Below are 25649 nucleotides of genomic sequence, written 5' to 3' on the forward strand. Positions count from 1 at the left end.
TATAATGCGCACTTAATAGTGCCGAGGCGGCGGAGCCGCCGAGGCGCGATTTTTTTGACCCTATATTACCGCACGGCAATGTTTTTCTCGATTTTGTACAGCCCTAATATTACCTAAATGTAATAACATTTTAAACGAATAAATTGAAAAAGAAAATAATTAATTTCTTGGAGAGACCCCAGAACGAAATGTAGGAGTGTCCCTCATCTGAGTCAACCAGTCATTGATTGAATTTATTGTTTATCATAGATATAATATCTACAACTGATATCAATCCTAAAAATCATAAAAAGAAAGCTAAGATCACTTTTTTATTTATTGAATTTTTAAGACCAAAAGTGCCACTGCCAAAATTTTACAAAAGAATGTCAAGTTCAGAGCAGCCAAAAAATGAAAATGTATGCATTTACAGTGACCTTAAGCCAATTAAAGTATTCGAACACCCAGATCAAGTATCAAAATTTATTTGGGGCGTCAATTCCAATAATGTTATACAAATATATTCACAAATTGTCGAATTAATAACAGCTCACAAAATAATTATCGAAATGGTACTTCACATGATTGATATTTTTTCACAAATTCATGTTAAAGATATTAAATTATTTTCAGAACTTTACCAAAAGATATCAAACACATTTTCATACATCCATGAACCGAAAAATAAGTCATTAGCGACGCTTCTACACTATAAAGGTTTCAAATTTGAAAACTTCAAACCTAAAATGAAAGAAGAAAAAATTCTCAATATATATTCAACAGAATCTCCTTTATACTATATTGCATGGGACAAAGTTGATGATCTTAAGAGTAAATTCCCAAATCTTGATATTAATGAGAAAATAGATTATGAAATCACACCACTTGATTATGCAATTAGAAATGGATCAGAATTATGTTTCAATTACTTGAAAAATTTAGGAGCTAAATACACCGATAACTCCGAAAAATATGCTGTTCAAGGCGGAAATAAAGATATTTTTATGCAAATGATAGAAGATGGTAAATCATTTGAGAGTTAGTATCCCTAAGTTGCGTACTGTGGCACTGCGCGCCTCCGTACACCACTTAGTGGTTTTGACACTTTACGAAACCGGTAACGTATATTTTACAACACAACCATAACACCAACTTAACCTTAAATCTTTACAAAACCATCTGACACATAAACGACTTCACTAACGACTTCACTAACGACTTCACTACCGTCCTCACTAAATAAAAAATAACCTTATTTTTATTTTTTTTAAATTTTTTATTTCATTACAAAGACATGTCCGACTATATTTACTATGACTCTTTCCCAGAACGTTTCCGTGAACTATTCAAAACTCAAGTAAAACTGAGAAACATGCATTTTAACAAAGACAGACCCATTGACGATGAAAGAAACCCTGAATATATTACAATCCCTTATGACGCAAAGTTCATTGCATACATTCCTTATGGTCGCAGAGGAACGAAAACTATTTCAACAAAGAACAAAAATTATTTCTGGAGCGATGAAGAAAATTGCCTTATCTACATAAATGCATACTTAAATAAAGCTACTTATTGTACAAAAGAAGGTTGGACTGGATTTGAGCTCTACATATACGACGACGATGGAAACAGACGTTGTGTATACCCATACGATAATATGTACCATTGTTTTCATCAAGCATTAAACGAATACATAGTCAGTAAGGGTCTCATTCCTGCTGAGTAGAAATGTTATATTTTTGTTCTGTCATTTATATAAAAAATAAACTTAAAAATTAATGATATCACCACCCTCACACGTATGAAAACATAGCACAAAAATAAATTTAGGGTAGAAGGTTAGATCTAACCCGATTTCTAACCTCATTTCTACCCTGTTGAATTCATTGCTTTATAACTCTCTTCCTTTCTCCAACTCTTCTAGCTTCTTCTTAAGTTCAGCAATGTTGTCCTCATGAAGTTTAATCTTCCTTAATATACCTTCTTTATCTAATGGTTGCTTTATCTTTCTAAACTGAACTCTACCATCCTTCATAGTATGAATGTAAAAACCTTCTGGAATAGTTCCTGATTTAATGTATTCTACCAAAAACTTTTGTTTCATTGCTTCAGTGACTTTAGTCGTCATTTCAATCAAAGGTGAAGCTAGCACAGCGATAATGGATTTCATGACTTTTTAGTATTTCATACAATCTTAACAGATAGCCTTACAAGTACTTCCAGTGTCCCTAGCTGTCCCTCCTTTTTATATAACTCCATGACATTTATAATCTCGCGAAACTTAACAGGTAGCATAACAGATTAAAATCAGATGAGGTTTTGAACCAAAATTTCTAAGCAACGTTGTCAAGGATTTTTGAGGAACTAGGGACAGAGTGTGGCAAAGTCCAAGATTTAATTTATCTTCATCTGTTTCATCAGCTATCTCATCTAATATGCCAATATTTTATTCATAACTCGTGGCAAACCCACTAACTTTCATTATGTTCATCTGCATGCTTCATCTGATAGAAAGTATGACTTTCATTAACTCTGTGAGATAATGAAAACTACTAGGGACAGAGACCATGGCAAAGTTTATGACTTTCATTATTTCCAGAACTTAATGAAAACTACTAGGGACAGAGGCCATGGCAAAGTTCATGATTTAATTTATTCTCTCACTAACAACAAACACAAACTCCAACACTAACATCAAGTACTAACTTCAGCACAAATGACAAACACTAACAACAAACACAAACTCCAACACTAACGACAAAAATAAATGTCCTCACTTCTTAACAAAGTAATATGTGCTTCTTACACCACCATAGCTCAAACGTTTCTTTTCAAACATCGATTGAAACTTATTTTGAGCCATTGGCTTTAGTCTCTTTTTCTTCAAATACGCCAAGAAATCTTCTTCACATCTTTTCACTTCATAGCCTTCTTTAAACTCCTCCTTGTTAAGTTCTATGAAATCCTTTATATCATTCTTTGTTGCAATGGCTTCTTCACGAACGACATCGTGAACTATTTCATCATTGCATTCATGTATGACCTCCTCACTGTTCTCATGAACTATTTCAACACTGTTCTCATGAACGACCTCCTTACTGTCTTTCATAAGCGTTTCAAAGTCTCCTTTACTCATTACTTCAATCTCATGCTGTTTACAGTAGTACTTAAACTCACTGTATATGTCTTTGTTGTATGTTATATTGCTTCCCATGTACTCCATGAATTTTTCAAGCACTTCCTCATAATTCACTGTTTCTTTCTTTCCACGACCTTCTAATATCATACTTGCTTCGTAAATATAACTTCTTGCAGAACCGTCTCGCTTTCTACTTCTCTTCACAAATTCTCTCATCTTGCCGCCAAATACATTTGAACTACATGCAAAGAATTCATTCTCCTTCGCAAATTCTTTATATCTTCTGTAGCACTCTGTACAATTCCATCCGGATACAAACTTTTCATAGAACTCCTCGTAAAACATTTGGTAAGGTGTTTTGTTCATTTCGATGAGTTCTTGTTTAGCCCTGGTGAATGGTATCTTCCTTACATCAAATTCACTTAAATCTTTCTTCATGAAGTACGTCAGTAAGTTTGAATAAAACTCTTCATTAAAGCTTTCAATGAGATTTGAGAAATATTCGTAATTTCCTTTGTATCTGCTGCTTACGTCAATGACAACAAATCTTCTGTCGTCTTTGTCAATCTTTACTGAGTTGAAGTTGTTAGATATCATGATGATATTACAAACATTCTCTATCTTTCTTACTGGCTGACACTTCTGATTTAAGTCCAACTGAGTCTCTGTTACTATTGACTTTAGTGCGTCGTGGTTCATGACCTTAGACGTATCGCATGAGCTTAGTTCATTGCATACGATGAGCTTCATGTTCTCAATAGCAGCATTGAATCTACCAACCACATTCTCTATTGCCGTTATATTATTGTTGGCGTACTTGCTAATGAGCTCGCATAGAACATTACTAAGTACATTCTTACCAGTTCCTTGCTTTCCTGTTAACAAAAGTACTGTTCCAGTCTTTCCACAAGGATTTTGAACGATGTAGGCGAACCAGTTCAAAACATACTCATAAAGCTCTTCATCCTCATTACATATGACATCGTGAACATGTTTCAAATATCCTTCAATAATGCATTCATCTACTTCATTCAGTACCTCATACTCATATCCTCTGAAATAGCTGTAAATGTCATCTCTTTCGTCAAAGAATCTCATGCCTGACTTCATAAGATAGTTCTTGTTCTGACCCGCTTCATAAATCATCAGTGCGTTCACATCCTTCTCTTCAATACGTCCTACATAAACACTCTTCATGAGCTTATTGAAATTCCTTGCTATCTACTGACACAAGTGTTGTTGTGTCTCGTATTCCATCATAATCTTTCACTAGATATGTCATACATGTGCTCGTCAATAACGACAACACATCTTCTTAAGTCATTTATAACACTAGCTATGTCAATACCTTCTTCACTCATGTACTTATTTCTCCTCAAGTCCTTTAGTGTGAAAGTGTCTCTAAGTTCTATTTCAAGCAATTCATTTACACATCCTTTGCAATACTTCTCTATAAAATATTTCTGTCGTTCTTTACTAAGTTTCTTAACAGCTCTGAAGAACCATGTGTTTTGACTCAAACATCCTTCACAACTTCTCTCATTCATTCCTAGTTCTTTCATGTCATTATCTTCAACCTCTATGGTCTCATTGACTAAGGTCAAAGGGTTCTTAGTCATTGCTGGTCTTATCTGAAACAATGTTTGTGCAACAGGTTTAACTAGTTCAGCAACGTCCTTCCTTAATATGAATAGCTGTTTCCACTCATCTTTGCTAACAGTTCTTTCATAACCACTGACAGTAATGATTTCATTTGCTGACCTTAGACACTTATGTTCTATCATTTGTATTGCTTTTGTGTAAGGCTTTCGTGAGCATAGGTTGTATATGTCATTCCTGCAATGTTCATTCATGCCAATAGTACTAAATCCTTTCTTTGCTGTTGAGTGCATAATATCCATTAGTTCCTGTGTTCGTATTGCTGTCTCATAAAATACAACAAGACCTTTGTCATCTATGACGTACTTACCGAAAACATTGCTTATATTCTTTAACCATGAAATAACATCCTCATTCATGCTGTCAAACATGAAGTAAGGTCTTACATACTCTTCACTTATAAGATACTCCACAAAATACTTGTTAAGCTCTATGTCCTCGTGAGCGATTTCATTAGGTTTGATATTAGTTCCTTTTGTCATTGCTGTCATGTACTTCACTCTCATAGTTCCTTTCAATAGCGTAAAAATACTTCATTGTTTCATAACTGCTCTAAATTCTGTTCAAAATTCGTACAACATAACTTTTTAACATTAGTGAAATAACATGAGCGAAACAACAACATCTAACATTACAGAAGAAGTCAATGACAATGCCGATGAAAACATTACAGAAGGAGCTAGTGAAAATATTGACGAGTTCAGTGAGGAAGAAGATATTGAAGACGTCAATGAGAACGTTAGTGGGGAACAAACTCAATGGGAAACATTGAGAAATCATGAAGATTATGAGATTTGTACGACATATCCTTTTACTATTCGTCGAAAGAAAGACAAACATATTATGAGTGAATGCTTAAATAATTATGGTTATATTGTGCTTAGTTTAAACAACAAAATGCATTTAAAGCATAGAATTATTGCAGAACAGTGGATTGAAAATCCAAACAATTTGAAAGAAATAGACCATATAAATCATGATAGAACGGACAACAGAATCTCAAACCTTCGTTGGTGTTCTAGATCTGAAAACAATAGAAATAAAAGCAAGTATGGCGATATAGTTTATGAGTTCGTTGATGAAATATCTGACGAAGCTGTTGAAATAACAGATTATGGTAAGCATTCGTTTGAGTTCTACTACTATGTTGAGAATGAAGACGCATTCTATTATTATACAGGTCCTAACTATCGAAAACTTCATATAAACTTTACAAAAACAGGTGCTGCTTATGTTTGTATGATAGATACAGAAAACAAGAGTGTAATTTTATTCATAAACAAATTCAAACGCTTGTACGGCTTCATGTAGGACAAACATTATTTTTCAACACTAACGCCAACACTTAGGACAAACATTCATGACTAACATTACTTTATAACATAGACACTAACTTCATCGAAACTAAACGTAAATGTTTTGTCATGATTTCTTCGTATATGTTTTGTTATGATTTCATCGTAAATGTTTTGTCAAAACTTCATCGTATATGTTTTGTCATGATTTCATCGTAAATGTTTTGTCATGACTTCATCGTATATGTTTTGTCATGATTTCATCGTAAATGTTTTGTCATGACTTCATCGTAAATGTTTTGTTATGACTTCATCGTAAATGTTTTGTCATGACTTCATCGAAACTAAACGTATATGTTTTGTTATGACTTCATCGTATATGCTTTGTCAAAACTTCATCGAAACTAAACGTAAATGTTTTGTTATGATTTCATCGAAACTAAACGTAAATGTTTTGTCATGATTTCTTCGTATATGTTTTGTCATGATTTCATCGTAAATGCTTTGTCGAACTTAAACGTAAATGTTTTCAGTGTCACCACGTCACCATGTCACCAGGTTATTTAACTTCTCTTAAAATTACTGACAACATGACATTTTGACAACAGTCCAGGAAATAAATTTTATCGTTTCAACATGACATTTCTCTTAAATTTTGGGTTTTCTGATGTAGATATTAGATAAATTATTTTGCTTGTACTTCGCAAGATAGCAAAGAATTGCTCAGCAAAGTTGCTAATATTGAGTATCAGATCAAATCCTTTTCGGAATTATTCGAAAATTGAGTAAAAATATGGCAAGAAGCTTTGCATTAATCTATTGGTCATGAAATGTTAATGTTTACTTTAATAATTTCTGCAAATGGCTAAATGAAATTATATCTAATGCCGAATACTGATAAGAATTCTATTAAAATGTCATCTGTTGGTATCATTAATATTACTATTTTAATAAAATTGAACATAAATAATGCATTATAAAAGAATGATATTTATTACCTTTTTAAAGTAATCAAAAGAAAAATTGGAGGTAAATGAATATGTTTTTTATTTTGTTTTTCATGAATTTCATCTTCTTCTTTTTGAGTGAACTTCGCAAATGTTGTATTAACATATAAATAGCGAGAGGCAAGATGATGCTCGTCTTCAGAATAAAACTTAATCTGGCAATCGCCTGCATTGATATCAGATGGAAGAGGAATGTTATAATCAAATTCTTTGCTCGTTTCTTCTTGAAGACTGATATTGACAAGATTGCCTTCTGTGTTGTTAAGACTGTGATATATACGAATATGACTATTGCCATCGATGTCTGAAACTGAAAGTGTGAAGTTTATAAATTTGTCTCTGTTGATAAAAACTGGGAATATTGGTTTTTTGATTATTTGGAGAACTGGATTGTTGTATTCGAAATAAAATCTTTTGATTGTTGAAGCACATTTTGGTAAGCTGTCACAACATCTGATGATAAGTCGATAATTTCCGCGTGGAAGAGAATCTGGAATATTAACATTAAGATTGAATGGATATTCACTGCTACTTTGAATAGAAATACTTTTGCTTGATCTTGTTGTTGTTTGATATCCTTCAATATATGATTCTATCGTAACATATTCATCACCATCTATATCTGAAACATAACCAGAAACTGAAATAGAACTATCTCTCTTGTGGAAATATGATCCTTTACTTAAATCTGATACTTTGAGAACTGGATTGTTTCTTTTTAATGAAAATTGTTTAATTACAACATCTGAGACTTCATTAGAATGCATTGCCCAAACTTTCAATGTGTAGCCTTTTTCTTGATTAATTGAACTTGAAATTTTGCAATCAGCTGTGAAATTGTATGATTGTGATATATCATCATAATTGCTCCGATGTGTGATTTCTTCTTCTTTATCATCAATACTACAATGAAATGAATCAACATCATCACCTTTGTATGATCCTTTGAGTTTGATAATTTTATCAATATTGTGATAATAAGTTGTTTTTTCAAGATCTTCAATATTCATTGTGAATGGACTCGAAATTTCGAATTCAACTGAAACACTTACTGGTTGTGATATTATTCCAGCATTATTTGTATTTGAAACTATAACTTTAACCTTGTGACTTCCAATTTCTAAGTTATTTGGAAAAAAAAAAAAAAAAAAAAAAAAAAAAAAAAGGAAGTGGGGCTTCCAGGCACTTCGTGCCCTCTAGCCCCCCGTCACTTTTCTGTCACTTTTCAGGAAAAAACATTTTTATTATATATATAAAATGAATTTTACAAAACCACCGTTACCCTTCTTTGGAAATAAGAGTAGATGTAAAGATATTCTATTGAGAGAACTTAAGAAACTACCGAATGGTCTAACATTTGTAGACTTGTTCGGTGGAAGTTTCTATATATCTCATTTGTGCCATACAATATTTCCTGACTCAAAGATTATATGCAATGACTTCGACAACTATATGAACCGTCTCAAACATATACCAGACACAAACAAAATATTGAAAGAGTTAAAAGAAAAGATACCTATAGGTAAGATGGAACGTATACCATTAGATAAGAAAAATACTGTCAGAGAGGTTTTGAAAAAGGCAGAGTATATTGACTGGGATAGTATATCTGCTAGACTATTATATAGTGGTGCTATAAGAGTTCATGACATTGAAACACTTATGTCAAAAGTTTTATATCTTAACTATACAAATGTTTTCAAAGAGAACATAGAAAAATATATTGAGGGTATAGAGTTTGTGAGATGTCATTGGACAGAGTTGTATGAAAAATATAAAGACAAGGAAAATGTTTTCTTTATAGTGGACCCGCCGTTCTATAACACATGGGATTTTCAATACCAAGTAGACTGGACTTTGAGAGACTCTTTAGAAACTTTAGACGTTTTACATAACCATCCATGCTTTTACTTTACATCCGATAAAAGTGGTTTGGAAAGTGTCATGAGATGGTTAGAGGACATACATGACTATGAGTTTAGATATGACAAGATAGAATATGAGAGAGGTCCTATAAACTGGAGAAAGTGTCATAACAAAGAAATTTTACTAGTAAGTAAATGTGGTTTGAAATAGGACTACTTGTTTTAGGTTTTTTCCATTGTGTCATTTATTTATTTGACGTGGCAGAAAGATATAGAGAATATGAAGATGAACCAATGCCTGCAAATGTTCAGTATATGTACTCGTAAGAGATATTTTTATCTAATATTAAATGGACGCACAGAACTTAGCGAATGCACAGCAACCTGGACAACCAAACCCAGAGAATATTCCAAATGAAGTTAGAATACAAACTGCAATGGCAAACTATGGTCAAGTGCCAACAGATGTACAAATGCAAACTGCCATGTCAAATGACGCTGCGTTAGGTTTGCCACCATGGTATGCAAATATGAGATGGAAAGAGTTTTATACAAACCCTGAAGTGGGATATAAACAACTTTATGCAGATGACGCGAACACAGGAGTTGACCCAGAATATGTTTTCTACCAGAGGAGAAACAGAATGTATGAGCTCCAGTTAAAGAATGCTATGGAACTCAACAGGAAACGTAAGAGACTAGGCGGACATTAGATTTTTACATATAGTAAAATGGGTTTCTTCAGTAAGATAGGAAACTTCTTTCGAAATGTTGGAAGAGGTATATGGAATGGAATAAAAACCGTAGGAAGAGGAATTTGGAACGGTGTCAAAAATATTGGTAAAAGAGTAGGTCAGTTCGTTGGTATTATACCTAAAGACCCTGAACCAGAAGAACAAGCTCCTGTTATACAACAGCCTGAACCTGCACCACAGTCAAGTTGGCAACCAAATCCAACACCTCAACCGTATTAAAAAATTATATTTTTACCGTTCGATAGTAGTTGTATATGAAACTAAGTTCTAAGTAAAACACATGGTATAATGGAATTATTCTTTTTCTTCCATCTGTAGTAAACCATACTTGAAAGTCTGAAATACTTCCACTTGGTGGTTCGTATAACTTTGTAGGTTTTTCGTAAAAGTCATTTGCCAAGCATAAGAAAGAGTTTTGGGCGCCAGAAAATGAAGCATGAACAATAATAGCAGCTGGGTCGAAAACATCTTTAAATAAATATGGTTCATCTCTTGCATATCGACTGTAAATATTTGCTAAAGGAAGTTCGACTTTCTGATTTAACATTCTTTGCAAATAATACCATGACATTGCAGTGAATTCTGTATATATTTGTTCGTCTTTCTTTGGATTGTCTTCGTAGATTTGAAATGACACTTGTGAATTTTGTTTGTCATATACAATTCTCACATAAAGTGTGCTCTCGGTATTTGCATATTCATCAGCATATTTTGCATAACATGAATTTATTTTATCTTCTATATTTTTTAACGCAGTCTGTAGAGAAGATGAAAGGTCAACTTGTATTAGCTCAATTTCTTCCCACATTTTTCGTTTCCCTTCAGATATATAATCTATATGAAACCTTACAATAAATGGAAAACTTTTATCTTCTACAGACACAAACTTCATTCTACGAAAGCCAATAGCTTTTGTGACAGATGGGTCTCTTAGCCATCTTAATGGGTAGTCAAAACGATAGCCTTCATGCTTTACGGTCTCTGTCTCAAACTTTTGACCGACATTCGTAAAAAGTTCATCTAATGGTTTAGTTGTAGCAACTCTTGAATTTTCTTTTTCTATTGGAAGCATATTTTATCTAGAATAAAAATGTCAAATGAAACAGCGTCTATGAGAGAAATACAACACAACCGACAACTCATTATGCAAGCTCTAAATAAGAACACAACAAACTTTTCAAACTATTCTAAGATATCTGAGTCATTGAAAGAAGGAAACCTAAAACTGACATTAAACCCAATGACAGACGAGTTTCTGTTTCAAGACAACAAGAACCATACTGTTTGTATAAATCCAACAAAAAGAACTTTAAACGAGAAACCTATAGATGAACTTCTTTTGAAAGCAGATATTGACAACAAAGCTGACAAAGAGTATGTCATTGAAAAAGTTCAAGAAGAACATGACAGAGCAGATGCAACATATGCAACAAAAGAGGATGTTGAAAAGAAAGCTGACAAAGAGTATGTTGACGATGAGTTAGCATATCTGGCTAGTGGGTTAGTGAAGAAGGCAGATAAGGAATATGTGGATGAAAAAGACAATGAAATTATAAAAAGGGTTGAATGGTACCATGAACGGACATCGAAGATTTTAGAAGGTAAAGCCAATACAGGGTGGGTTTCAGGATGTTTAGACCTTAAAGCCGACAAAGAAACTGTAGATATGTTGACACAAACGGTTTCAAGTCATACCAGAGGTTTAATGGAAGATGGACAACAGTTGAAAGAGCTTGAGAAAGGTGTTACAGAGTTAAGGAATACAAAAGCAGACTCGACATGGATAGCTGGATATGTAGATGCAACAAAAGAACGTATTTTAGCATGGACAGAAGGAACATACCCACAAAAATATCATAGACATAGCATCTCTGACGTAAATGAACTTGAAGAAAAGTTATATAAAAAAGCAGACAAAACAGAGCTTCAAACATTAAAGACAGAAATACTTCAAACAGTATATCCTATAGGTTCTATTTATACGTCAATGAACTCTACCAGACCAGAAGTAGTACTTGGTCTCGGAACTTGGACTCAAATAGTCGACAGGTTTTGTATTGTGCAAACTCTTCAAAGGAAACAGGTGGAAGTAAAACGATTTCAGGTGAAGATTTACCTGCACACAGTCACTACATAGATTTAAGTACATCTCAAGCAGGTTGGCATAAGCATAGATATTGGGATTGGTCAGGAATGACAAAAGGTAAAGGATATGATGTTAAAGACGAGGTTAAGTTTGCTATAAATTGTTACTGGAGTGACACTCAGGGAGATGGAAACCATACACATCGCGTTTCGGGATATACACAAACAACGGGACAAAGTAAAGATTACATGCCGCCATTTATGACAGTTTACGCATGGTATAGAATTGCTTAGTCGTCATTTTCAACTTCTTTAGCATATTCGTCAGGAGTTGTCTTATATTTGTTAGGAACTGTCTTTGAAAGTATACCACCTTGAACTTTGACAAGTTTGAAACGAGGTCTGACAATAGTAGTTTTATCTTCTGCTTGCAGTCTGTACATTTTGCCATGTTTGCCTAAAACTTCATAATATTCTCTTGTATACTTTCTTCTATTTTTACGAACACGAAGGTGAGTACCTGTCGAGTTCCCATTGTTGTCATAGTCAATAGTATTTTCATATGGGTCGCGTTTAGGTATTTCTATTTTTACTTTGTCACCTTTCTTAAGTTTGAAGCCTGGCATTCTTTCTTGTTTGTCTCTTTTGACTAAACTATTAAATATATAGTCTTTCTCTAAGTCGGGGTTGTTTTTCATTTCTTCGGGGGAGTGGTTTCCCAAACCTTTTTGTTTACGGCTATTGTAAATATTTAAAACTTGTCTCATCTTTGCCATGGAGAAATGTCTATATTTGTCGTCATATGACATTTCATCTACCTCACCACCTTGTGGTTGATTTAAATCTCTTAAGATTTTTATACAACTGTCAATGACACCAAGAGCAGAATGGTTTTGGTCGACAATGAAATATTGGTTTACATTTTTGAACGCAGATAGTTTTTAATATCGTCTGATTTGAAAGAACTTTCACAGTCAGATGTCAGTTTTGTTGGATGGTATTTGTCAACGAATATTGTCAAAGCTGCTAAGATATCTAAAATATTTTTGGACTGTAATGGTATGGCTTCACAGTATCTTGTGTTTTGACCGACAAATATTAGCCAGTATGGTGGTCCATCTTCTCTATACCTCGGAATGTTTTCCAAGATATCCATAAACCAAGCATTTGGTGTTGAACTAAAGATTTTTATCATGAGTGCTTTCTTTGTTGCCTTAGAAACATAGGGGTCCTTGTTTGGATTCGTCATTTTTACCCTATAAGAAATGGGTTTATTTGGCGCATTAGCAGGAGTTGCATCCAGATTTTTGCCCGCAGTGGGAACAATAGCCAGAGGTGTATTTGGAGTTGGAAGGAAGATTTTGAGTACATTAGGTATACTTAAAGAGAAAGCACAACCTATTATACAAACTGTACAGAAAGGTTGGGATGTAGCACGAGATGCAGCAAATCTTATTCCAAATCCTGAAACAAGAGGAAAAGTTCAAGGATGGATGGACAATGTAGGAAGACAAGCAGGAAACTATTATAACAAAGCAAATGACTACTATAACCAAGCAGGACACTATATGGACCAAGGTGAAAGATTCTTTAACAGAGGATATAACCATGCACAACAATGGGTAAACAATAACCAACCTCAACCGCCTCAAACGTGGGAATGTAAAGTTTTTTACTGAGATGAAATGAACAATACAGCATTGAGACAAATGGGTTCAAGATGGATTTGTCGGCTTCCAGCAGTTACACAACCACGTGTTTGTCAAGTTCTTCCTATACCTCAGGAAGTTTTAGACCGACTTAAAAAACCTAAACAACCAGTTGAAAACAAAACAAACTAAAATTTTTACTGAGATGAAATGACCGAAGAAGTTGAAACGGTAGATTTGACACCACAAACAAAAAGTTCAGAACCATTGTCAAAACCTGTCAAAGAACTTACAGATGAAGAGAAAAATTCAATAATAGAAAGTGCCAGGTCTGGAAATACAAACCCTAACTACAAAGTCACTTTTCATAGAAATGGAACGGCTAGTATCTCAAAAAAGAAACAGACTCTCACAAATAAAATATTGAAGTCTGAAGGAGCTTTCGAGACAACAGATGGAAAAGTTTACTTCACTGACCAACAGTTCATTATAGAACATCTCATTGACTTAGAGTCGAAATATTCTAAACTTTACAACAAACACAAAAAGTTGAAAGGAAAACAAAAACAAATGGCATATGATATTTATGAAGATGTTGACGACACAACTGTTCCTGCAGGTGAGGTAAAGTCAGAGGAACCGAAAAGTGACGAAAAACCGATAGAAGAAGAAAACCAAAAACTGAAGATAAACCAAAACCAAAGTTTAGTTTCCAAACTAAACCAAGTCAACCTTCATTAGCTGGTATGGGTTGGCGTCAAAGACTTATGGCAGCAGGCGGTTACGTAAAGTAAAGAAAAAACATTTTTTTATTTTTATAAAAATGCCCCCATATAGAATGGATAGAAAATCTGCTAGAATAAAAGCAGAGTTAGAAAGATATGGTTGGAAAGTTTCGAAGAATTTTAAATATAGGAAGGGAAGACCCATAAAAGTCTATGACAAACTGGCTGGTCTTCGCTATGAAATGGACTTAGAAACAGCACGCGCAAACTATCCAAACAGATTAGAGAGGTTAGAAGAAGAACGTCTTATGGACATACCTTTCGATGTTACTGAGCCTCAAGTTGAAGGACACGACGGCTTTGCCAGATTCTACTGGAAACATGACGAACAATTGCATCCTTTGAGAAGGAAAAAAGGTAGTGCAGAGGATGGTCATGCTCCCATGGAAAGAACAAGATATGCATATGAAAAGTACCGTGAAGTTAGAAGTCAAATTACATCTGGTCGAACCTTTACAGTAAACTTTGACGAAGGAAAGAACAAAGAAGGCTTCATGGGTGTACTTGCTGCCATACAAGACGGAAATAAGAAAGGATACAATCTCAGACTAACCATAACAGATTTGGACGGTCACATTTACTATGCGCATGGCAATGTCACAACAGCCGCACAACTTCTTGACGCTTTCAAGACTACAAAGAGAGAACAAATGGTTGACTCCGACTCAGACATTTTGAATGCAATTGAAGGAATTGCAAGTGTAAAATTTGAATGGTACCAACCTAACCCTCAAGCAGTCAGACAACATGCTGGATACTTCCCGTTCATAAATAAGTCTGACATTGACTTGACAAGGTATGGAATTTACAATTCAATTGAAACAATTGTCAATGAACCTTGCATTCTTACATGTCTCAGGAACTCTGGTCTTGTTACAGAAGAGAAGATGAAGTATCTTGAGTCATGTGTGAAGACAAGGTACATGCTCAGAAGTCAATTGGCAAAAGTTGCACCGTTGGCAAATGTGAATATCCGAGTTAACATTCCGACTGAGAAAGGTTCTTCACACGACGACTATGTTGTTGACTTCAAATTGCCATGGTTGAAGATTGTAATTGTCCACAACCACTTCATGTTGAACGAAAGTCTTACAAACCCGTTGTTCGGAAGAGGCAAGTGCAACATTGTCAGAGCTGTTAACATTCTTTTCGAGAAAGGTTTGTTGGAACCGATTCCAGATGACAAGCTGACAGAAACTTTTGTACCAAAAGACGAAACAAACTTTTCACTGTTAGCAAGACCAAAAGTTGTTCCAGACAAAGTTCTAGTACAAAAGAAGTACACAATTCCACAAGGAGTTGGATTGTTCGGATACCAACCTGAACCAGAAGAACTTCCAATGAGGTTGCAAGAACTTCAAGATGCTATAAACAAACTTCCATTGAGACATCCAATTGACGTCAAATTGTATTGGAGAGCATCTGAGTTAGGTCAGAAGGTTTTATATGAAACAGGTTGCTTCGACGATGTTTATGAGATAACAGGAGAAGTTTCTCAGAAGATAAGAGACTCACTTGAATTTCCACAAACTGGACCAATTGGTTGCGACAAGTTCGACTCAAACGAAAAGATATACTATGTCGACCTTAACGCTGCGTACATGAGGTTTGTCCAATATATCCCGACTGGAATTCCAAACGAAGATGGTGAGTTCCCAGGAAGGAACTATACAGTTGGAAAAGTCATACAACAACTGTATGATATTAGGAAAGCTTCAAACCCCAAACTTGCAATGACACTCAAATTGCTTATGAATTCGACATGGGGATATTCCATAAAGAAACTCAAGAGATGAAAGAATAAACATTATGAGAAGGTCGACAACTTTGTTGAAAGGTTTCTCCTTTTGTTTTGAAGTACGAATTCACTCAAGGTCAAAGTGGCTTAGTAACACATTAAAACCTATTGTCGAACATTGGTCCTACCCTCAGTTCGCAAAGGCAGTCCTTGACAACTACAACAAATTCTTCTCCGAAGTCAAATCCAAAGTTGTGGTTTACTATGAAGCATTGACGCACTCATGACGAACGAAGAAGGGTACAACAAACTCATTGAAATGGGCATGGTCGGTGAAAAGATGGGTCAATTCAAATTGGACAAAATTTTCACCGAAGTTCATGTCCTCTCGAGGAAGTACTGGGGTGTTAAAGAAGATGGTGAAATAGTTAAACATTGCATGAAATAAAAAATTTTTATTCGAATTTGAATCGGACAGGTCGAGTTACACCATTCTTGGTCTCAAACTCATATATAACCTGTTTGTCTGTATTTTCGTCGACTATGGCACGAGACACAAACATTGACCAAACGGACAAAAAGTGTCATTTCAGATGGTCACGCAGCCAATCGCATTCGAGCACTTCGAAGAAGCCTTACGTTCCAAGGGAGAGGGTGTCTGGTGCAAGGCAGAGGTCATGAAACTCTACGAGCAGTACATCCTCAATGCCTGGGAGGACAAATCGTCCTTGGATTGGCAATTCTACCAACTCCTCTGGGACGACCTCCTACGCAACTGGGATGACGAAAGAGTCCAATTCAGGGTCAGGAACTACTTGTCCAAATTCTCATTAATTTAAGCTACTTAACTAAATAAAACCTAAATTTACTCGGGGTTTCCCCCTAAAATAAAATTTTTTTACTCTTAGAACCACTCGAGGTTCTCCTTACGGTTGTTGAGCTTGTCACCGTCAATGTGTCTGACCTTCGTCTTCTTGTTGGATTTGGAACCCATTGAATTGCGACAAGCTTGCCCATGGAGATTGAACCGCGATTCCGAAGGTAAGGTTCAAGTGTCCCAAGTTGTTGAGGACTGGGGTAAGAACCTTGCCTGTCTCCTTGTTGCGGATTTGGTATGGGTAGGGTTGGGAAATTTCGTAAGCGTCATCGGCAACAAGGGTTGCCCAAACTTCCTCTTCTTCGTGTTTCTCTTCTTCTCTTCTTCTCTTCTTCTCGTGTTTCTTTTCTTCTCTTCTTCCTCGACAATTCCTTCTTCAATTTGGTACTCACGAATTACGGTGTTGGAGTTCTGTCCTTTCCGAGTACCTTCCAGATGGCGTCTATCTCTTCGAAGAAACGGTAGATGAGTCTGGCAAGGTCTCGGTTCTCTCTCGCGTAAATGCGCAAGGTTTCCGTCAAATCATTCAGGACTTTCTCATTGGAAGCTTGGTTCATGAGGAACTCACCTTTAAGTCCCTTCATCTCTTCCATAAGACTACTTTGGAGAGTCTTAACGGTGTTTGTCAGATGAGCTTTCAAATTCAAAATTTGAATTTGAACTGGGCGCTTGTCTGGCAACATTGAAAGGACATCTGCCATTGTGTTCGGCTTCGGTGCTTGTTCGGACATCGAAAAAATGAAGTGGTTTGAGAATGACGGTTTTACTTCAAAAAGCTTGTTATGACGGTTAAGTCATACAACAAGTTTAAAATAATATCTTGTTCTTCTTCTGAACGTTTGTTGTCTCTTCCGATAAAAGTTTCGAACATGAGAACCAAAAAACGTTTTTTGAGATTGCGGAAGAGTTCAGGCAAACGTTCATATTCTGGATATGTTGGGAGCAGTTCAAAACATCTGAGCTGACTTTCGGACAAAATTGGGACAATGTCAGAAAATTCATCTTTGGTCGGACTGCTTGAAGGTAAGTCCCTTACATGTAAGTAGCTCTGGTAAAGTCTTCTCATTTCTGCTAACTTTTGGAGTATAGCTTCGTAGTTTAGAAGTTTTAATTTTAATTGTCTTATTCCACTCTTTACTTCTAAACGGTAAGTATCCATGAGGTCAAGAGTAGCTTTGGTAGCTTTAAGTGGAGCTATCTGTTCCTTGACTTGCAATTTTGGTTGCAATTGTGGTTTGAGCTCCTTCAAGTTCGCCGTCTATGTCGTTCTCAACACCTTCAACCATGCTTGAAACTCTTCATCGGTCCATTGAGATTGGTGTGGGACGAATTTAACTTGCTTCATTCAAAAAATGAAAAAAATGTTTTTACTCAAAACGTTAAGGTTGACTGAACTGGTTGGATGTCGCCTTCACAGGTTATGTAGAACGGCTGACCCGAGAAGTGAAGGAGAGACTGAATTGCCAATTTCATATGGGGTAGGGGGTTCTCCTTGTTTGGTATTTTTATCCAAGGACGTTTGTTTAGGAACTTAACAAGAGCTTCTCTTTTGGCGTCCTTTATGCCATCGTAGGCTGTCCCGTCTGGTATTTGAATTGGAATTCCAGTCGAAGTCTCGAGCTGAAGTGTAGACCTTCCAGAAATAGTGGTGAACTTGACCTTGGGCTTCATTACCCTGCGCAAGTACTGCTTAACAACTTCATTTATCTCTATAAGGTAAATTGCCTCGTCAAATCCTTCTGGTATTCCGAGTCCTTCCATCCGACAGGAAAATATTTTCCCGACAACTGGAAAAAAATTTTCCCGACGACAGGAAGGACTCTTCCAGTTGTCCGTCCGTAAACCATTCAAATTTTCGAAAATTGAGAACTTTTGGTCGAACTTCAGAAAAAGTTTTTCCTTCCGACAGGAAAGGTTTTTCCTTCCGACAGGAAAGGTTTTTCCTTCCGACAGGAAAGGTTTTTCCTTCCGACAGGAAAGGTTTTTCCTTCCGACGGTTAAGCCACAAACAGATGTCCGACGTACCACCAACCGAGCCCATTCCCAAACCAGAGGAACCTAAAGCACCAGCCCCTGCACCTCAGCAACCTCAGTTCCAGCAAGTCCCTCCACCAAATTACTACCAATTTCCACCTCAAGGTTACTACCAATTTCCACTACAAGGCTTCCCGAACTACCCTCCTCCTCAGCCTATGCCTTACTTCCCCAACCCTTGGATGTTCCAGCAAGCTCCACCCCAGCAATTCCAATCTCAATCTCAATCGAAGAGAGACCAAGACTTCGAAGAAGGTCTGAACCGTTTACGCAAAGATTATGCCACAGCCCCTATGGAAGACGACAGGCTTTCAGTCTCTTCCCTCAAATCGACCGATTCGACTCGTACCACAGATTCGGTTCGTGACCGTGAAGACTACCTCAAGCAGTCTGAGAGACTCTTCATCCTACAATCATTTACAGTTGGAGCTCTCAAGAACATGCGCAATTACGAAGGTCAGACACCAGCTGGAGACCGTAAAACAGACGTACTCGCAAGAGCAGTCCAACTGGTCAAGACAAAGACTGAGATAGTCGACTTCATTCTTGCAGCTTGCCCATACAAGTAAAAAAATAAACAATTACGAGTTAAACTTTTTACTCTTTCTTTTCTGAGTTGTTTAGAGCTGGTTTCTCTTGTAGGAACCTTTCGTACTCTTCCATGGTCATGTAATTGCGAATTTGGTACGCAATTCCAGGTTCGTTGTTTTTGAACCTTACGTATGTAACGCTTCCATCCTCCTCAGGGAAGTAAGCTGCTAACATCTGACCAAGTTTTCTCGGTGACTCGGAGCTCATAAAAATGTCACTTTTTAAACGTTAAGTTTTTAGTCTTATTTTACCCTTTGTTTACCCTTTGTTTGTCAATGTAGTATTGGAGTGCAATTTCTCCAAATTCTCTATGTCGGAGTTCTTCAGCATTTTCCAAGGTGTGCCTGGAGAACTCAAAGAAGTTGTCAAGAACATACTGCCATGCTGCTCTTCTGAGTTCGTCGGTATTTTGGAAGTGTTGCACCTTCGAGTCTTCGGACATGAAAAAATGACACTTTTTCTATTAAACCGTTTACAATTTGAATTTTGTTGCTGAATTCAGCAAAAATATAATTTAGGGTAGATGGGTATATCTAACCTCTTTTCTAACCTCTTTTCTAACCTCATGAATTTTCATGAATTTTACACCAAAAATAATGTTTAGGGTAGATGGGTATATCTAACCTCTTTTCTACCCTCTTTTCTACCCTCTTGAATTTTCATGAGTTTTCCCGAAATAAAAAATAAAGTTGGTTTTTTTAAAAAAATATTTTTTTATTTTTATTGTAAGAACATGTTAGCAACAACAGCACCAAACTCTTTAGTCATGAACCCAACTTCAATGTTAGTAGAGATGAAAAGCTTCATTCCTTCTTCATATACTTTCGAAACAGAAATCCAGAAGATAAAGCAGAACTTTTAACAAGTAATTTAGAACTGTAGTGCGAAAGATGAAACAAATGAACAGTATCTTTATGAAATGCAGGATATTATTGACCATTTACCCAAATTGCCTGAAATCCAACAACAAAAGCTTACTATTCCAGAATTCGATGAAATAGAAGTCAAAGCAACTGACTCAGTAGAAATAAAGAAGTTCATACGAAAGGTTAACTATGAGTTTCTTGGATTTCATTGCAACCACAAAGTCATGGACAAAGATTGCGATATGGTATATAAGAACATCTCTGACATATACAAATCTGGGGAGTTTTAAGACCTACGACAACTTTGTTTCGTTAGTTGCAAAATGTGTATGGCAGATAAGAGATAAAGATAGAAGAGGTAAGATATGGAATGAACAGATAAAACCCGCAACTTTTGAGTTAAAGAGAGCAATTGACGCCTTGGTTGTTTTAGCAGGTAAGGTTTCAGAATATAACGCAAAAATGAACCCACAATGTTTAAATGTAAAGCAGCAATGAGGAAATATAACTACTCCGTCAAAGAGATAGAAACGTATGCGAAACGACTATGCTGACTTAAAGAGGGAGGCAGAGAAACCAGCAGAAGATAAAATGGACATGTTGACATTTCTAAACAAAACTATCCAACAGCTGACGATTTCCTTCTTTCAGATGTCAAGAAGAAATATAAAGAAACTTTCGGCATTGTGAAAACATTCGATATCCTTCGTGAAGAAATAGAAGCTACGAAACTGTTTAGAATTTCACGAATTCACAATGTTTACCATGTAAAACGCTTATAAAATAACTGGGGTAGAAAAGAGGTTAGAAAAAGAGGTTAGATATACCCATCTACCCTAAATATATTTTTATTGAATTCAGCACAAAATTCTGAGTAAAATAATTTTTAGGGCATGTGTCAAACCGTTGAGTTTTCACAAATTTTAAAAATAACGTTTACCATGTAAAAACGTTTATAAAATAACTGGGGTAGAAAAGAGGGTAGATATCGGGTTAGATATACCCATCTACCCTAACATTATTTTTATTGACTTTTTAAATTTGAACTTTGTTCGCGTAGATATGAATTCTGAAAGAAGTATGAGGGTTCTTGTATGACTTTGTACTTCTCCCATAGTTCATGTCTGTCAAACTTACCTGCCATGGACTCTTTCATAAGTTTCCATGAAATCGTCTTCGGACAATCCAGGGAAAAGTATGATATCAGTAAGTATTCTTTTAACATCCTTACTTAAACTCTTTGCTGTCTGTACACAAATGACAACAGAGATGTTGAAGTGTCTGAGCTTCTTAAGAATTCGACACATGTCTTGTTCTCTGTTCTTTAACAAAGGATGAGAAGCAAAGTCATCTAAGATAAGAAGACATCTGTGAGGGTAAGTCTTCCAATCGTAAGATTGCAATTTCTTCGAAATGTATTCTATCTCTTTCTGTTTGTTTCTGAAGTGTTTCTTCTCTAATATTCTCTGCATTTCCTCATTTGGGTCTTTAAACCTCGAATTGACATACTCATTTATAGCATTGTACTTCAAAACTCTTCTTTGGTACTTCTTTATCCAATCCAACAACTCAGTATCCTTTATACATACTAACTTAGACTTCTTTATAATATCTTTGAACGAATTGACGGTTTGGTCAAATTGACCAGAAGTACTACAAATAACAACTAACTCATAGAATGGGTTCTTCTCATCTAGTTCTTGTTGTTGTGCAGCCATTTTAAGATAAGTGAAAGTCTTACCCGACCCAGGTGGTGCAATTAGACCTGTTATACCATTCTGAGCAAATAAGAACTTGTCATGTATAGGCTTTATCTGAGCATTTTCTAACTTCCTCTTGTTCTTGTTTAAAACATTCTCAAATTTCTTGTCAATGTCAGCAAACTTTTTTTCTAACATATTTTTAGAAAAATTAAAAATTTTATCTTTTTGAAAATGTCTAGCGATTTCGCTATCTATATTCGAGACAAGCTTTTTGACAGCAAAACATCTGTCGACCATAAAATCTTACATAGTGTAAACAAGAAAGGTGAATTTGTTCTAAAGTTCTGTTTCTGGGAATATGACAAAACCATAAAACATTACAAAAGAGCAGTCTTAAAATTTGTCAATGACAGACTTGTTGACAGAGATGACGCCGATTGGAAAGATGAAGTCCAACAAAAGTTCTTAGAATGCAAAGAAGACACATGCGCTGTTCTTGAAGATGAAATAGAAAACAGAATAGAAGAGCTATTAAAGGACAAAGACCTTTTACAAAAATATGGTTCTGAGAAGTTTGACATAACTCCACCAGAGAAGAAGAAGAAGAAGAGAGAAAAGAAAGAAAAGAAAGTAGAAGAAGAGAAGAAAGAACCTGAACCAGTTCCAGAGAAAAAGAAATTTGACATGTAAAAATAAAATTTTATTTTTAGAACATTTCTGGGTCAATGTCAATGTTCTCTTCCTCTTTAGGAGTAAACACTGGCTTAGACTCTAAAATCTTTTTACCCAATTTACCTTGAACTTCTACAACTTTAGACTCATAATATTCATAGTCGTCTGCTTTCTTTGGTTCATAAGGTATAACAAGTTTGTATGCTTTGCCTTCTTTAAGGTTTGAAAACCTTCTGTCAAAACTTTCTTTGACTGCTAACAAACCTTCTATGTCTAAGTCTTCAAATTTCGCACCATTTTTAGTCACAATAGCAAACTTAACTGGTTCGATGTTCCAAACTTTGCTGAATGAAGACTTTTCAAAATGGTAGAAGTAAACATTCAAATATGTGAATGGGTCTAGTTCTTCTTTAAGTCCTGACATGTACTTGTTGACTGAGATGAATTTCATCATCTTTTCTATCGGATAAAAAAATATTTTTTTTAAAATTTACTCAGGAAAAATTTTTCTTTGTATATACGCCGTTCTGAACATCTAAAAGATTTTTGACATTTGCCAAGAATGTACGTTTAGAAGCTGCCATATAACCATACTCTTGACAATACTGTTTATATGAATCGTACAATGACCTTTCATCTAAACACTCAAAGTTAGTCTCATCTATAAACAGTTCATAAACACTCTTGTTTGCTTCTAACAATGTTTGTCTTTCTTCGGTATGTGGAATTTGTCTTGGATTGAAGTTAGAAATATCTAATGTCATGAAATATGAGAACAAGTGGTTGTAAAAGTTAGGTGTCAAAGTTTCTGCTAAGTCGTCAAAATATTCTGTATCTTGCATATGAGAATCTGACGTTCTGACAACTACATATCTTCTGTCAGAACTTTCTAACTTCATCGGAACAACATTGTTTGAAACCATGACGAAGTTTGCAACATTTTCACAAACTCTTTGGTCTTTATATTTTCTTTCAACAACTCCAACTTTGTCTGTTATAAGACTCTTCAAAGCATCTGAGTTTAAAACCTTTGTTGTATCTATACTTTGAAGTTCGTTACATACTATAAGTTTTTCATATCTCTATTGAAGAGTTAAATTTACCGCAGATGTTTTCTAAGTTTGTCATATTCGGGTTCGAATAGCCCTCTAACAGTTTGCATAAGATATCTGTAAAGAAAGTGTCTTACCTGTTCCTTGTTTTCCAATTATGATGAGAGCAGTTTCATTTTTAGCACTTGGATGTTGTAAGATGTTTGCAAACCAACATAAGATATACTCATAGACTCTTTCGTTTCCATTGCATATAATTTCTTTGACATGGTCTAACCAAGCTTCTATAACATTTTCTTTCCATTCTACTTGTTCGTATTTATATCCAGTGAAGATAGAATAGAAGTTTGGAGAAGGTGTATAGAACTTTATACCACGAACTGAAAAATCTTCTAACTTTGACAATAAGATATCCCAAGCATCTAACATCTTCATACCAACTTGTACGACTTTTATTTTCTTAAGTTTTCTGTTTACATTCTTGTTCTGAAACTATTGTCGCTCTTGGTTTGTTAAAGACAACATCCCATTCTTTCATGACATAACATTCTGGGCAGAGTCGACATAAATGACTAAACGTTTCAAATTCTCGACTGCTTTGTTATAGTCTCGAAATGGACACATATTTCTGAAACGCTTGGAAGTCATAAAAATCTGAAACGTCTATTCTGTACATTTTTATAAAAATAAAAAAAAAATATTTTTTTTATTCTTGACTTTGTTGTTGCATTTGTTCCATTTGTTGCATTTGTTGTTCTTGAGCTATTTGTTGTTGAAGTTGTTCTTGTAGTACAATACTTTCACCAGTTGCATCTTCCAATTCGAAACTTTCTGCCGTCATTGACAAATACATAGGACATAAAAGTTTTACAGGAACAAAGTTTGCGTCAACTAAGGTTAAGTTTATGTTTGCTAAAGTGTTTGAGTTTACTAAAGCTGAAAACTCTGCATTCGAATGAACAATAGGCAAACCAGCAGAGAATGTGTTGTTTATACGCATGAGTATCTTTTGGTCATAGTAGTTTCTGTCGACATTCGAATAGCACTTTTGAACCTAAGTTTTGAAACAATATATAAAATAGGTGTACTTAAAGTCAATGGAACAGATAGACCTTGTATGACACCTTTTCCTGTTATAGGAAACTGTTGGTAGTAAAAACCAGATATAAGTTTTGTATTATAGCTCATATCGTTTATACTAAACTCAGTCGGACATCCAAACATAATGAAACCTGCTCTAGTTTGCAGCACATGTTACATCCGTCCTTAAAGTATTAAATAAGTCAACAAACCTGTTGGTGGTATATCTGAGTAAGTATCTTCAAAGAAGTATTTTTTACCATTCACAACAATAAAATCTTCTGGTGTCAAAGAAGCAAAACAGGCTTTAGTCGTCATTGTGTTTAAGGTTAGTCTACAATATCGTCCTTGAGGACTTTGTAAGTTTGTTGTTATAGAATTATATGACTCAGGGTTTTTAGTCGTAATAGTATAAACCACTATGTCTTCTGCCATTTACATATATTTAAAAGTTTTTCTGAAAGTGGAGAAGAACTTCATCTAAACTTTCACATGGCGTTTCTTGAAGTTCTCTGTCTAAGAAGTTCAAATATTTTGTAAAGACATAGAACTTTCCTTTGTCTACACGAACAAACAAAACAGGGTCTTTCATATCGTTCAAAAGTGTGTAAAGTCCTTTACATGAAATAAAGTCTATATTATTTTTCTTCAAACATCTTTCAAGAAGTTTTGCCATTTACTTAGCAAATAAACTTTAATGAAATGTTGTGGTCGTCAAATATTTTTATAACGTCTGGGAAACTATATTTTAAGTTCAACGTTTCACCTCCTTTCATAACGTATATTTTGTCAATGATATTATATGAAACACCACA

General features: G+C 35.2%; 17 protein-coding genes and 5 pseudogenes across 22 annotated transcripts, besides 3 other annotated features; 12 read left to right on the forward strand and 10 right to left on the reverse strand.

The window, feature by feature from the left end:
- Positions 1–57: part of a mobile genetic element that runs on past the window's edge.
- Positions 58–365: 308 nt separating this feature from the next.
- On the forward strand, positions 366–1022 carry TVAGG3_0402910 (protein ubiquitination; the record flags this gene model as incomplete). Its single annotated transcript, XM_001307452.1, has 1 exon — positions 366–1022. One exon carries the CDS (start codon positions 366–368, stop codon positions 1020–1022), a length of 657 nt encoding a protein of 218 aa, XP_001307453.1.
- A 251-nt stretch (positions 1023–1273) lies between these two features.
- TVAGG3_0402920 (uncharacterized protein) lies at positions 1274–1708 on the forward strand (the record flags this gene model as incomplete). Its single annotated transcript, XM_001307453.1, has 1 exon — positions 1274–1708. One exon carries the CDS (start codon positions 1274–1276, stop codon positions 1706–1708), a length of 435 nt encoding a protein of 144 aa, XP_001307454.1.
- Positions 1709–1873: 165 nt separating this feature from the next.
- On the reverse strand, positions 1874–2152 carry TVAGG3_0402930 (uncharacterized protein; the record flags this gene model as incomplete). The annotated part of the gene is made up of 1 exon (XM_051232819.1): positions 1874–2152. The coding sequence occupies one exon, from the start codon at positions 2150–2152 to the stop codon at positions 1874–1876; it is 279 nt and encodes a 92-aa protein (XP_051102549.1).
- A 1089-nt stretch (positions 2153–3241) lies between these two features.
- Positions 3242–4764: a mobile genetic element.
- A 622-nt stretch (positions 4765–5386) lies between these two features.
- On the forward strand, positions 5387–6091 carry TVAGG3_0402950 (His-Me finger endonucleases family; the record flags this gene model as incomplete). The annotated part of the gene is made up of 1 exon (XM_051232820.1): positions 5387–6091. The coding sequence occupies one exon, from the start codon at positions 5387–5389 to the stop codon at positions 6089–6091; it is 705 nt and encodes a 234-aa protein (XP_051102550.1).
- A 978-nt stretch (positions 6092–7069) lies between these two features.
- Positions 7070–8217, reverse strand: TVAGG3_0402960 (uncharacterized protein; the record flags this gene model as incomplete). Its single annotated transcript, XM_001294353.1, has 1 exon — positions 7070–8092. The coding sequence occupies one exon, from the start codon at positions 8090–8092 to the stop codon at positions 7070–7072; it is 1023 nt and encodes a 340-aa protein (XP_001294354.1).
- Positions 8218–8339: 122 nt separating this feature from the next.
- TVAGG3_0402970 (phage tail repeat-like family) lies at positions 8340–8866 on the forward strand (the record flags this gene model as incomplete). Its single annotated transcript, XM_051232821.1, has 1 exon — positions 8340–8866. A coding segment is annotated over one exon (527 nt), but the record flags the coding sequence as incomplete, so codon positions are not given.
- A 431-nt stretch (positions 8867–9297) lies between these two features.
- On the forward strand, positions 9298–9660 carry TVAGG3_0402980 (uncharacterized protein; the record flags this gene model as incomplete). The annotated part of the gene is made up of 1 exon (XM_051232822.1): positions 9298–9660. One exon carries the CDS (start codon positions 9298–9300, stop codon positions 9658–9660), a length of 363 nt encoding a protein of 120 aa, XP_051102552.1.
- Positions 9661–10047: 387 nt separating this feature from the next.
- On the reverse strand, positions 10048–10774 carry TVAGG3_0402990 (uncharacterized protein; the record flags this gene model as incomplete). The annotated part of the gene is made up of 1 exon (XM_051232823.1): positions 10048–10774. A coding segment is annotated over one exon (727 nt), but the record flags the coding sequence as incomplete, so codon positions are not given.
- Positions 10775–10912: 138 nt separating this feature from the next.
- Positions 10913–25649: part of a mobile genetic element that runs on past the window's edge.
- On the forward strand, positions 10943–11839 carry TVAGG3_0403010 (phage tail repeat-like family; the record flags this gene model as incomplete). The annotated part of the gene is made up of 1 exon (XM_051232824.1): positions 10943–11839. The coding sequence occupies one exon, from the start codon at positions 10943–10945 to the stop codon at positions 11837–11839; it is 897 nt and encodes a 298-aa protein (XP_051102554.1).
- TVAGG3_0403020 (uncharacterized protein) lies at positions 12078–12563 on the reverse strand (the record flags this gene model as incomplete). Its single annotated transcript, XM_051232825.1, has 1 exon — positions 12078–12563. The coding sequence occupies one exon, from the start codon at positions 12561–12563 to the stop codon at positions 12078–12080; it is 486 nt and encodes a 161-aa protein (XP_051102555.1).
- TVAGG3_0403030 (uncharacterized protein) lies at positions 13473–13628 on the forward strand (the record flags this gene model as incomplete). The annotated part of the gene is made up of 1 exon (XM_051232826.1): positions 13473–13628. The coding sequence occupies one exon, from the start codon at positions 13473–13475 to the stop codon at positions 13626–13628; it is 156 nt and encodes a 51-aa protein (XP_051102556.1).
- On the forward strand, positions 14404–15483 carry TVAGG3_0403040 (uncharacterized protein; the record flags this gene model as incomplete). The annotated part of the gene is made up of 1 exon (XM_051232827.1): positions 14404–15483. A coding segment is annotated over one exon (1080 nt), but the record flags the coding sequence as incomplete, so codon positions are not given.
- On the forward strand, positions 16553–16956 carry TVAGG3_0403050 (annotated as a pseudogene). The gene has a single exon. A coding segment is annotated over exon 1 (404 nt).
- On the reverse strand, positions 17722–18181 carry TVAGG3_0403060 (annotated as a pseudogene). The gene has a single exon. A coding segment is annotated over exon 1 (460 nt).
- Positions 18208–18597, reverse strand: TVAGG3_0403070 (uncharacterized protein; the record flags this gene model as incomplete). Its single annotated transcript, XM_051232828.1, has 1 exon — positions 18208–18597. One exon carries the CDS (start codon positions 18595–18597, stop codon positions 18208–18210), a length of 390 nt encoding a protein of 129 aa, XP_051102558.1.
- Positions 18849–19439, forward strand: TVAGG3_0403080 (uncharacterized protein; the record flags this gene model as incomplete). Its single annotated transcript, XM_051232829.1, has 1 exon — positions 18849–19439. The coding sequence occupies one exon, from the start codon at positions 18849–18851 to the stop codon at positions 19437–19439; it is 591 nt and encodes a 196-aa protein (XP_051102559.1).
- TVAGG3_0403090 (uncharacterized protein) lies at positions 19468–19668 on the reverse strand (the record flags this gene model as incomplete). The annotated part of the gene is made up of 1 exon (XM_051232830.1): positions 19468–19668. The coding sequence occupies one exon, from the start codon at positions 19666–19668 to the stop codon at positions 19468–19470; it is 201 nt and encodes a 66-aa protein (XP_051102560.1).
- Positions 20195–21060, forward strand: TVAGG3_0403100 (annotated as a pseudogene). Its single transcript has one exon. A coding segment is annotated over exon 1 (866 nt).
- Positions 21352–22225, reverse strand: TVAGG3_0403110 (annotated as a pseudogene). The gene has a single exon. A coding segment is annotated over exon 1 (874 nt).
- TVAGG3_0403120 (uncharacterized protein) lies at positions 22262–22720 on the forward strand (the record flags this gene model as incomplete). The annotated part of the gene is made up of 1 exon (XM_051232831.1): positions 22262–22720. The coding sequence occupies one exon, from the start codon at positions 22262–22264 to the stop codon at positions 22718–22720; it is 459 nt and encodes a 152-aa protein (XP_051102561.1).
- On the reverse strand, positions 22737–23156 carry TVAGG3_0403130 (protein of unknown function, DUF4108 family; the record flags this gene model as incomplete). The annotated part of the gene is made up of 1 exon (XM_051232832.1): positions 22737–23156. One exon carries the CDS (start codon positions 23154–23156, stop codon positions 22737–22739), a length of 420 nt encoding a protein of 139 aa, XP_051102562.1.
- Positions 23197–23830, reverse strand: TVAGG3_0403140 (annotated as a pseudogene). Its single transcript has one exon. A coding segment is annotated over exon 1 (634 nt).

The sequence above is a fragment of the Trichomonas vaginalis genome, chromosome V, assembly GCF_026262505.1.
Source record: "Trichomonas vaginalis G3 chromosome V, whole genome shotgun sequence".
Taxonomy (NCBI): Eukaryota; Parabasalia; order Trichomonadida; family Trichomonadidae; genus Trichomonas; species Trichomonas vaginalis.